We start from the raw sequence: 11,790 nt of genomic DNA, 5'->3' as shown, positions 1-11,790 counted from the left end.
GCTCTCTTCCAGCAGAGAGATAAAAACATGTCTAAGAAACTTTTCTGTTTCAGGACAGTTTTGTGCATAAACAAGCTCCTGGCCTTTTCAGTTCCTGCTCATTTTCGTAAATTTAACCTGTAAAACTTCAAAGAACGCCCTGGATTTCCCTGCATGAATATCCAGATCCAATCTTTTTTTTTTTCCGCATAAACTGCAGCCAGTTTTTAGAATCAGTTCCAGAATTATCAGAAACCTGAGGTGAGTACCCCTAAACTCTCACACGCTTTTGAGTTTCTCCAGATTACGAGACAAACGATGAAACAACTGTGTGCAGCTCTCAGCCTGAAGACTGCTACTGTCGTTTGAAAGCAGTAGTGTCCGTTTCCTGTGCTTGACAAGAACTCATCTGGCACTTTGAAAACTGTTTTTTTGAGTATTCGTGAAGGAAGTATTCTAAATTTCTCACTGTTGCTTCCTGTTGGCTTTTGCACACACTAGTTAAAGAGTAATGACCAGGTGCTATTCGATATTAATAACCTGAATGCAATATAAATGACGTGTTTTGTGCTTAAGTCTCAGTTCTCCAGGACCCCCTGGTAACTGGCACTACTGTCTTTATGTGTATAAATCTAGAAAATAAATTAAAAGCAACTTACAATGTACGTTGAAATCTTAAATGTCTTTCCATGCATGGAAAACTAAAATTCTTTAGCTTTGGAAAATAATATGTAGACATTTTTGATGGGCGCTTAGGGAATAATGCTGCAAAGGTAAATATTTCTTATCTTAACATTAAGACTTCAGTGCTTCCTTTGGGTACTGTCCGGGTGGAGTTTGTATGTTCTCCCCGTGTTTGCATGGGTTTCCCCTCACAGGCCAAAGACCTGCTGGTAGGTTAACTGGCTTCTGAAAACAAAACGGGCCCTTTTGTGAGTGTTTGTGTCCTAAAATCGGCTGAATTTCTGTCTGGGGTATATCCCACCTTCTGCCCGTTGACTGCCTGGATACGAGCCCGGAATTAGACGTAGAGGTTAAAAGGCGCTATATAAGTGTAAGCAATTATTAAAACTTGATCGAAGGGCGGATTACAGTATCTTGATTTGATCCGATGGGCGTTTTGTTCGTTGTCCTTCAGTACTCTCTGCGTCCACCGGGCGGCAGTAGAGATAGAATGGCGGTCTATTCTGGTCAGCTGACCGTAGCAGGAAGAGGGTGGTAACTACGGTTACACGCACTATGTAAAGACTGTAGTTGTGTTTTTCTGTGGAAAAAAAACTTGCATGCAAAGAAGTTGGGGAAGCAGGTATAACGTCGACTTTAGTATTTCCATATGCTCGTATTTTTTGGAATGAGCAATGACGCCTTGATCGTTTGCCTATAAAAAGGTAAGTGAAAAGTTACAGCATGATGTTAACCCTCCAGTAAAAAAAAAACCGTGATGCAGTCGGTTATTATAAGATTCATTATGCTGATACTGTTGCGAATGAAAATTGTCAACACTTCGAGTAAGAGATCGAGATGCTCTGTAAGGTGCTATGTTTGAATTTGTTATTGGTGAAATTATGGTGGTGTTACCATTTGCGTTTCGTTTGTCGTTTTAATAAAAGCAACTTTAGATCTGTACAATTGTGAAAAAAGCTAGCAATTTCGTATCCGGCGCTTGCAATACAGTACGTCTCTGTAATTCTGACCCTTCGTGACTTAATAGTTCTACTTTAAATATTTTAACTTAATAGTTGCATATATGAAATTAACACCCTCACTCAGCAGGAGTACAATACTACTCTGATACCTTTATACCTTTATGAAGTTATATATATATACTGTATATTGTTTTGCTTATTGATTTTAACATTCAGAACGTGTGCACAGTGTTGGTCGAGGATCGTGCATTTTTTTCCCTTGAACTCTTCCTGAACACTGATACATCATACCGCACAACAGCAGAAGAAAAAAAACCCAGAATGAAAATGTTAGCCTATCTTCCAAAAATGCGCGAAGTCCCTTTAAAAAGAAAAAGAAAACAGAATTGTTTGGAAAAGAAGAATTGGATCAGGTTTGTGTTGCCACCTGTACTAGAATTATCTGATATCCTGATAGAGTTATCGCATCCTTCACAGTGTCGCTTGGCCCATTCAAACAGGTGTATCACCAGAAAGGTTCACAGCGGAGCAGTGAAATTTGGGACCCATGGGAAATACATTGTCACAGGCAGCAACAGTGCTCACTAGAAGGCATTAACACCACAGCACTTTGGGGTATACAGGCAGTGTCTCCCCTTACATCCTGTCCCTGTACTGTTAGGCAGGTGCCCTGATGTTGATCACATTCCTGTCTGTATATTCGGTGTATGTACTACACCTCATTGCTCCACAGTGAAGAGCTGTCTAAATGGGTCACTTAATGTCTTATTTAACCTGCAGTTTCAAAGCGTGGCATGGAACCACTGCAGCAGAAGGCTCCTGAGAAAGGCTGAAGCTGTGACATAGGGCTTGCAGAGAGACAGGGAGCCCCTAGAGCAGAGGCAGCTGTGGGTGGTTGTCTGGGTGTGTGTAGCTTCAAACCCTGGTTGGCGTATTAGTGTTAAACCCTTTGAAAGGTGCTTTGCTCAGATTGTAAACTAGTAAATTACCAGGTGTATAAATGCTTACTCTCTAACAAGGTTTTGCCAATGAGAATTTGTTCTCTATTTTTTATCTAGTAATATTAAGGTTTATTGTTGCAGCTGATATTTGAAGGTTGGATGGGAGGGGGAAATTGTTTGTACAGAGATTTTATTTCCATTTGAGAATTTCAGAATTTTTCAACTCTTTATCAGTTGAAAAGGGTTCATTAATGTGATGCAATTTCACTAGAATTACTCTAGTTTCTGTATGGCTTCTGTATCTCTCTCTGCCCAAAGCCTCCAGTCAGAGTCACACAAAGCCTAGAAAGCCCTTAGAACTGACAGGGGCAAAGAGTGGCTTGCAGTGTATTAATATCATACCGGAAACTTCAGGGGCTCTGAACGTAATAAAGTCAGGAATGTGAAAAAAGCGTCAGGCTGACACAGAACCTGGAGCGTTCCTGACAAAGTAAACGCAAGACCAGGTTGAGATGTGGCTGCTGGCTACTGGGTACTTGGGCCTTTGTCAGGGAGAGGCTCACTCGCTACCTAGACTCGTCTCGTGATCCTCGTCTGTCGCACTGAACCTTTGGCTCGCTTTCCTCCCGCTGTGCTCCTCTTGCATGCGTTACCCATCGTGAGTAAGCACGTTCGCGACTGTCAGATTTGCAGATGTCGAGACCCTGCTCTATTATTGCCAACTAATCCGGGTGTCACCACCAATATTAAGTGAATTTCGCTTTCTGCCCTGTTTTTGCTGGATGCACTGTGTTACAGGGGGGCACAGTGTGACGATGGGGGTCTCTCTGGGCAGTCGGAACGCCTCCCGGGAGGAGAAGGAGTCCGTCATCTCCCAGCGCAGAGGATGCTCCCGAGAAGACTACCGCAGCATTAATCGGAGTCCGCTGGAGGACGGGGACCTCATTGAGGAGACTCTGGACTGCCCGACCTGCCAGGGCACTGGACGAATCCCCAGGGGTCAGTCTGCCGTCCTGCATGCGTCAGGCCGTGTGTGAAGGTGATAAAGCACTCTAGAGCTCACGGCCACCGGAAAGGATAGCTTTTTCGTCTCCTGCAGCATTGGTCACTGATGTCATAGAGTCTGTTTGAGAGGCAGAGCTCAAAAAGCAGCTGGCAGGCTGTTGGTGTTCCTCTCAGGCTGGGCTTCTGTGATCTGCCTGTAACATACAGGGTGGATTGTCACACTGCAGTCATATACAGGCCCGGCCGGCTGCCTGGACAAACATTGGCCAAATAAATGCATGAACGCTGACAAAATGTACCTGGGAATCCGTATTGAAATGTGGCCTCTTAGTGATACAGCTCAAGAGCATTTGCCAGCCAGCAGCCATGATGACGCATGATTGTATAGTTCTCAAGTCTGGTAGCTTGGTCTGAAAATATTACAAATTTGCATCTAGTCTGGGCGGATTAAAAATGAAGTAATGAAGGTAAAATTTTGAATCACTCACTCGTGATTCCGTTAACTAAGAGCAATGTGTTTTTTGTATGCCATCCCTGAAACCTCGGATATCCTGAATCCTCTCTTTTTTTCAGGGCAGGAGAACCAGCTAGTGGCACTGATCCCCTACAGTGACCAGAGGCTGAAGCCCACTCACACGTAAGACTCCTCTGAGAGACTCTGGCTCCTTTCCTTAGCTTCCCACAGTAATCCTGCTCCCAGTTTTCCTCAACAATATCCACTGACTTACTCTACATGAAGTCCTAAGTGTGCTTGTTCAGTCTTTCCAGTTAGCCACTGCTGCACACGCTAGATATTTTGATTTCCTGTAACGTATGTGTACAAGAGTTATGTGACTCTACCATTCAGAACCATTTCTTATGGCGAGTTTAGCTAAACACAATTTTTGTGGGTAAAATTGTAGATCAGTATTCAAAAAGCCAGGCAAGAAATAGAGGAACGCTATGGTAAAAGTGCCCATATTATCATGCAAGCATATTGTGTTAAAATTCTGTTTAACAGAATCTTTCTGTTTGGTAATATGATTGATGTTTATTTTTATATGACTCTCTCTTCCTTATTTAACTATGATTAATGTTGGTTTAAAATACTTGTTCTTAGATTAAAACAAGACTTAAAAACAGAATATTTGTTTACTTATTTCAGGTATATTCTCGTCCTTAGAAGTGTAGTTGGCATTCTGTGTCTAGCTTCCTTTGTGTCTCGCCATGCTTACTGTGTGGGAGCCAAAATATTTGTCTGACAGTCTTTAAATGTGGCTGATCTTTGTTCTTGCTATACACTACCTTCTGGCTAAACAATGTGTGGTATGAAGGAAATTCATCTGGGAGGTTTCATTGTCGATCTGTACAAACATTAGGCTGTTTTGTTTTTGGAGAGACCTTCTTCGTGTGTCTGACCCGCTGTCCTGCTTGTGCCCGTGTCTGCCCCCGACAGTAAGCTGTACGTCACCATGTCGGTGCTGCTGTGCATGCTGACCTGCTCCCTGGCCCTCTTCTTCCTGTTCCCTCGGAGCATCTTCCTCAGCCCTGTCAAGATCCAGTCCGTCTACGTCAAGTTCAGTCCCAGCTCCGTCAACATGAGCGTCACTGTGAGTGCCAGTCTTCCCAGAGTGCCTTGCGAGGCCATCTCTTACAAGGGCATATAATCTCTAGACTGGTTACTTCCTTTTTTCATATGCCTTCTGAAACTGGTTTTAACTCCAAGCCAAGGTTACAGTAACTCCAGGGGAGGCATTATTTAACTGTTTAAGTTCACTGAAGCATTTTACCTCTCAAGTTTGGAAGTGTCCATGCTCTGTTTTGTACTCGCCCTCTTGCCCAATTTGGAATCGCGGTTTGTTCGAGTTTCGTCAGCCTCTGTGCTAAACAGGGAGAAGGAGCTGCTGCGGGCCCCAAAGGGCATTGTGGGAAGGTTATCACCATGGAGGGAGCAAAAGCACATTAAGTCTCCGTAGTTCTCCGAGGAGTCCTGGTCACACTTGGCTGTTGACATGCCCCAGGCCCAGTTCAGTATCATCTGGACACTGAAAATGGGCATTGCATGGTAAGGCTGCTCAGGAGCCCAGGATTTAGACTTTTTGAGCAGGGGGCTCTTGTATAGGACAAAGCTTTGCAAATGAACACTCTGGTCTGTTTCCAGTCAGATGGAATTACTGTACTGAGATTCAGCCTTGAAAAGATGGTTGAAGTCTTTGCAAGAATCTCTTGTCTTTTTTCTCTTGTTTTTTTTAGAATGTGCTGAACATCACCAATGACAACTACTACGGCATCAGCTCTACCTACGTGGATATCCAGGCTCTGCTCTTTGAGAAGGTGGTGGGAAGAGTTCAGGTCATCAAAAAGACACAAGTGAGGCCACGCTCCGTCAGTGAGGTGAGAGCCAGACACTCGGACAGATCTGTATTTCACTGCAAGCTCTCTGCTGGACCGTTCAGATCCACAGACAGGCTAGGGGGAAGCACAGCAGGTTCCAGGGATTCCAAAGGGTTTTCAAATATTTCCTATCCCAGTCTTCCAGAATGACTGCCTTCTGTTGTTGGCGTCATATGTGGAATTGAGTTTTTATACTTGACAGGTCTTCAGTAAGATTGAGATCTGGAGTTTGCAGTTGCCAGGGAAGGTGATAGAAATCGGTCTTATGTTCTTCAAGCAAACCAGTCTTTGTCTCCCAGTAAGAGTGTCCAGTTGAAAGAGATCCTAACATTTTGGCCACTGCATGTATCCCTGCCACCTTGTGCAACAGTCTACTCTTTCATAATATGTTACAGACAGTAGTGTAATCCCTTATTGTGCTGGCACTGCAATTAGAAGCTTAACTACTGGGAAGCTTGTGTGTTGCTTGATATGCAAGTTGATTTCTTAAATGTGTAGGCTTCTGTGAACGATATAGGTACTCTGATCCCCAAGTTACTAATATATTAGAGTTTAAAGTTATTTTAACTCTTATTTAAAGTTGAACTTGTCTGTTGTGTACAATTGTAGTGCAGGTGTAGATGGGGAGATGGGCACAAGGAATGGAGTTTGTCTTGCTGTACGGGGGCAAGAGGTGTGTGCTTCCTGATCAGTCATGTCAGGATACATTTTTGAGCTGCTTATTTACAAAACCCTTTTCAAGACCTTTGCGCTAGTAAGAAGGTATGTGTTCTCAGAAGAAACCAATGTGCTTAGTAAGCAGGGAGCTGGAAAAAAATCAGATGAGCTGGAAGGACTGAATCCTGTCCTTGATTGTAACCCTTCATATGATCTTACAGTGTTCTTTGATTTCTTAGGCAATACACAACCTCCCCTGCTGCAAAGTTTTCCTAGTAAAAGGAGAGATCATTTTGGCATCACACTGACACTTGATTGTGTTATATTATGAGGGAGGCTGCTGTCTGTTAAGAGATATAAAACATTAGTGCTTATCGGGTTTAAATAGAAAAGTCCTGAAACAATATTTTTCTCTTTCTCAGCCTGTCTGTGTGTGAGGTATGGACTGTGGCATAATTTCAAAAGGCAGAGTCTAGCAGAACCGTAGCTGAGAAGTAGGCAGTGGGTGGTTGCAAGGGCTTCTGAGTGACATCTGTGTTCATTGCTGGAGGACAGGTGCTCTGTGGGTTTCTCTCTCCTGTCAGTCAACCGTGACCTGCAGAAAGTGCTTCTGGTGTGTCAAGACACCCCAGCCCATGAACGTGACAAGGCCCTTTCTCCTTTCCGGATTGCTTGTATCTGCCTTTCGCTTTACATAGATCATGCAGGTGCTTGTAAAGACCCAGGATTGTTGCAACACCTTTGAAAAAAGTAATTCATTGTAGTTACAAATGACTGGTGTAAGTAATTGCTTTGTACCACTTTCCCCCTACAAGAAGTTGGGGGGAAAATGACTTTTACAGTCATTTATATTTCGTGTTTTCTTATTGTGTAACACATTTACACTATCAATCAGTCTCCTCCAGCTTCTTTTGATTTAAAAAATAAATCCCTCATGCAGATAGCCTGTACCTGCAATGCATTAATTTTTTAAGGTCACTTTCATAAACACTGAACAGAAGTACCTTCACAGAACAAGTGTCTTCCCAGACATACTGAATGCAGCTAATCAGAATGAGCTTCGGACCCTTCATTCAGCAGTGGCTCTTAATAGATGGAATCAGGTCTTCAACAGATAGATCAGTTTCACGTGGAAGTACAATACTAAATGAGATTCGGATGCTCTTGCCTTAAAGTAAAGGAGGAAAGTAGTTGAATTATCTGTCCATTAATCTGCATTTAAAAAGTAAACCTTTTGAAGGGAGGAAAAGGCGGTGTGTTATTCCTGATCTGCCTGTACATTTGTTTTTCTCCTCCACAGTTCACCTACACGATAAATGCCATCATAAGTGATGAAGGCCTGTTGTAAGTGATTCTGTACCTTTTTTTATAGTTTTAACTGCTGCCTTATTGTGTGTACTGTTCAATGAATCGTTCTTGTCTTCTGCTCAGATTGTTAATTCCCAGTATTTTGCCTGTACATACCAGAATGAATGGGATTGTGAAATCCTGCTCATAGCTGACCTGTGAGAAATGTGGTGGTGGAGGGATGTCAACAAAGTATATTAGCTGAGTTATTGGCACAGCACTGCATCGGGTTTCCTGAGAGCCAGAAGTCTGGTTACAATTTGTTGACACCTCACCGCAGTTGCCCGCAGCCAGCCTTGAAGGTCTTTCCAAACCTCTTTTGTAGATGGAGCTGATAGCTACAGTAGCCTGGCAATCTAAGTGCAAGCTTGTTTTTGTTTCTCACCTGTTCTCTAAGTAGTGCTCCCTTTCTTAAACGGCACTGTGGAGTTTGAAGCATGTCAAATGACAATGGGCTCCGCTGTTGGGCGTGCCGGAGGAGCATGTCCAAATGTCTCGTTTTCTCCTGGAACCAGTGCTGGAGAGCAGAATTTTAACCCAGCTGGAGTTGCTAAACAGCGTGGGTATCTAATGTATGATACTGGCAATGTGGAAAGATCTCATGAAGCACTTTGTGCTCAAGTTTCACTTTGTACTCGGGCTTTAAACAATTTACTCCGCTTCTTCATGGAATTTTCTCTTTTCAGTTGAGTTTTTAATATTTACATCTTAAAATTCATGATGAATTAAAATAAATGATGAAAGGTGGGTTTGAAATAGTTTTCTGTTTTACAGAAATTACTGCATGTCTCCAAAATTCAATATTCATACCCTGTTTCTCCATATGCAGTGAGTATTGCTCTGTTTTTGTGGTATTTTCTTTTGTTGAGTGTTTTCGAAGGCTTTTGGGCTACTTGCTGTCAAGATTTGTCAAGCTGGCTGCATTTGGATACTAACCAGTTCTTGTTTGCAAACCTGAGCTTTTCTTCTGATATGGTGGTGAGGTACACTCTTGGCTAGAGGCAGCTGAAGAGCAGTCATGGTAAGGGATGTGACCCGTGAGACTGAAACTGTGAAACCTGTGTGGCTCGGGACTTTTGAATTGCTGGCCAGTGGCTGCTAACGTAGGAAACGCATTTCCTTTGAGTGCTGGAGCAGTGGAATAGATAACTAGGGTGGGATTAAAAGGCAATGCAGTACGAAACGCTCTCTATCCACACTGTTCTGGCTCAGTCATACATCTGTTATGACAGCCACACATGCCTCAGAGGTGATTTGGCAATTTGTTCTTTGTCACAGAAAGGTAGCTTAGGACCACAGTGTTAGCCACACGTATAGGTAGGTATGTCTCTTTTTCAGGCCCATGGGGGAATGGGGGGGGGCAAGGGCCACCCTTTTTCCTCAACCATCCGACACAGGAGGTGGTGGTCATGTGGTCAGCATCACGCTCCGGCCGGCCTGTTACGCCCAGAAAGATTAACACCCGGTACTGGTACTCATTTGGAAAGCAGGCTGAGTGGACCTGGGAGCCGACTGGAAGGAATTGCAGTAATTGGCCCCTACCTGGGATTGAACCCGGGACTATTAATGCTGTTTTGTTGCGAACAAATCCCAATTCCTAAAGGTGCTGGTGTCATTTTTCTTTACAACTGCCCTCCCAATCTCCCAGGTGCAAGGGTCTCAGTTTTCTGATGCTTGGTCTGGCTGTCTTCTGTCTCTCTCTCTCTGTGTACCGCAGGCTGACGATGAATGCCTCCTACCTGGCCCACTCAGAGCAGCTCTCCCTCGACACGTTTGAGTATGTTGACTGCGGGACCAACACTACCACCCCCCACGTGCTGGGATCCTCTGGGGCCGGGAGTTTGTGAGGGGGGGCAGGTCAGAGCATGGCAAGGCGATGTGGAGACTGACATAGGCAGGAATGCCAGCCCACAGTGGGCAGGGAGCCCAGGCGCGCCCTCTTTTCTAAACAGCAGGATTTTAAAAGGGATCTTTTGAGACAAATTAAAATATTTTGGCATTCGAGCCTAAGGATATCTTTAAATCTGATGTTAAGATTTATTCACAAAGCCTTTGATTTTTTTTTCCTGTTCCTGTCAGAGAAGAAATTGGCTTCAGTGGGTTGCGTGGTGACACATGCATATTTGTCCACTTTCTCTGGGATGTGTATGATAGGAGCTGATACCAGAAACAATGTTAAAACAGCCCCAGGCCTGGCGGGAGTGAACTCTGTTAACACCTATAACACCTTACCTGATGTTTTAAATATGCATGTGAAATGCAAAGCCATTGAAAACAATACAGGACGTATTAGTAATGCCGTTGTATTAGTGACATGTCCTTGCAGCACATACTGTATTTTGTGTTCACTTTAATCACATATGTTAGAAATCCCGTTTCACAGATCATTCGGGTGCTAATTAAGCTGTTTAAAATGGCATCCGCTACGCTGCCTTTTTATTTATCCTTCCTTTGCTTTGAAGAAGTGAAACTTTGTTTCCAAGTTGCAAGTCTCAGCTGGGCATAGTTTTTTCAGCCTCTTGCGAATCTGCAGATTCCGTTTTCTGTTTTCGAAACTGTACACTCCACGCTGCTCACTTCGATATGTTGGCGAATTCAGCTGTGGGAAGCGTGAAAATGGGCCAGTACAGGTTTTAACGGCCAGCCCGGAGGTGAGTGTGTGCTGGGTCAGATGGATGAGAGTGAAACAAATTTGCTTTGTACAAGTATTGTCAAGACCCTAGAGAAAATAAAGCAGTAAAATTGACTTGGGGTCATGGGGGGTCAAAACTTGCACCAGGGGTCATGACATAAACCCCTAATACCCTGACATGGTGGAAATGGTCTTCACTTTTGAACGGACCTGTTCGGACTCTTTGATATCTGGGCTGTAGTACCCAGAACATACCACTAGATGGTCCCCATAGTCCAAATTGTTGGTCTGCTGTTAAACTCCAGAGTAGTTCGGGTCTTGCTGGAGCGTGGAGAAAAACAGATACTTAAAGAGAAGAATCTTCATTTACCTGAATGTATTCCTTTGCTGAAATCTCCAGCAGCTCTGTCCAGTGCACAACTATTTACAGACTGATTATGTTGTACACAGCCTAAGAGTGTAAAATGTGGTGAACTACTCACTGCTTTGCCAAATAGGGAAACTTTGTTCTTTTCCTTTGTGTGGACTTCTAAACTGGTGTGTAAATCCCCTAATGTCCCTTGTTGGGGTGCAGAAGGACTCTGCACTCTGCTAGCTCCTTTCCTCTGGAGCTCCAGTGAGTGAATGTGATTGTGTTTGTTATAGGAGCCTTCACTGCTAATTTGTTAAAAGTATAAAGCATTAGCACTTTTTATTGTTTTTATCTGTAGTTACTGAGCCATATTTGTCAACATGGAGTAATTTTCATTTTAATTCAGATTTACAAATAAACCCACATTTTCTTTTCCAAGAGTGTTTTTCTTTGTGTTTGGTACCTTAACTTCCTTTTCAATAGGAACGATTTAGGGTTTGCCTTGGGTATTTTATCTCCATCATTAATGGCTGTTTGAAACAAAGTCAAGTCTGCTGTTTCATATCCCCTCATTAATTCTGTTTGATTTCTGGGTTGATGTGTCATTTGCTGCTTTTCACATTATTTTCACAAGGCTGTGTTTGAATCATTTAAAAATTGTGTTGCTTTTTGTTTCATGTGGGTGAACAGCATCGAGTAGTGAGTAACCCTTGGGTTGTGGGTTCGAGCCCCTGCTGCAGACACTGCTCTGTATCCTGTGACTCCAGTCCACCCTGCGGTACAGGTGGGCACCAGCAGTCCCTGTCTGTCTGCAGACGTGCCCAGCGTGAGCCTGTAGTCACTGCCGTGCTTCGTCTG

General features: G+C 43.6%; 1 protein-coding gene across 2 annotated transcripts; it reads left to right on the top strand.

Moving 5' to 3' along the window:
* Nucleotides 1–3: 3 nt before the first annotated feature.
* On the top strand, nucleotides 4–11,370 carry tmem106a (transmembrane protein 106A). Of its 2 annotated transcripts, none has more exons than XM_088905960.1 (8): nucleotides 4–240; nucleotides 3,365–3,565; nucleotides 4,145–4,208; nucleotides 5,007–5,160; nucleotides 5,804–5,944; nucleotides 7,902–7,945; nucleotides 8,723–8,776; nucleotides 9,666–11,370. In XM_088905960.1, exons 2-8 carry the CDS (start codon nucleotides 3,382–3,384, stop codon nucleotides 9,793–9,795), a joined length of 771 nt encoding a protein of 256 aa, XP_088762086.1. In that variant the 5' UTR covers nucleotides 4–240; nucleotides 3,365–3,381; the 3' UTR covers nucleotides 9,796–11,370. The 2 variants fall into 2 exon arrangements, with proteins under 2 accessions (XP_088762086.1, XP_088762085.1); XM_088905959.1 differs by lacking the exon at nucleotides 4–240 and adding an exon at nucleotides 1,173–1,367.
* Nucleotides 11,371–11,790: the final 420 nt, after the last annotated feature.

The sequence above is a fragment of the Atractosteus spatula genome, chromosome 26 (assembly GCF_055471065.1).
Source record: "Atractosteus spatula isolate fAtrSpa1 chromosome 26, fAtrSpa1.hap1, whole genome shotgun sequence".
Taxonomy (NCBI): Eukaryota; Metazoa; Chordata; class Actinopteri; order Semionotiformes; family Lepisosteidae; genus Atractosteus; species Atractosteus spatula.
Note: the sequence above shows the minus strand (reverse complement) of the source record. Positions and strands in the feature narration are given on the sequence as shown.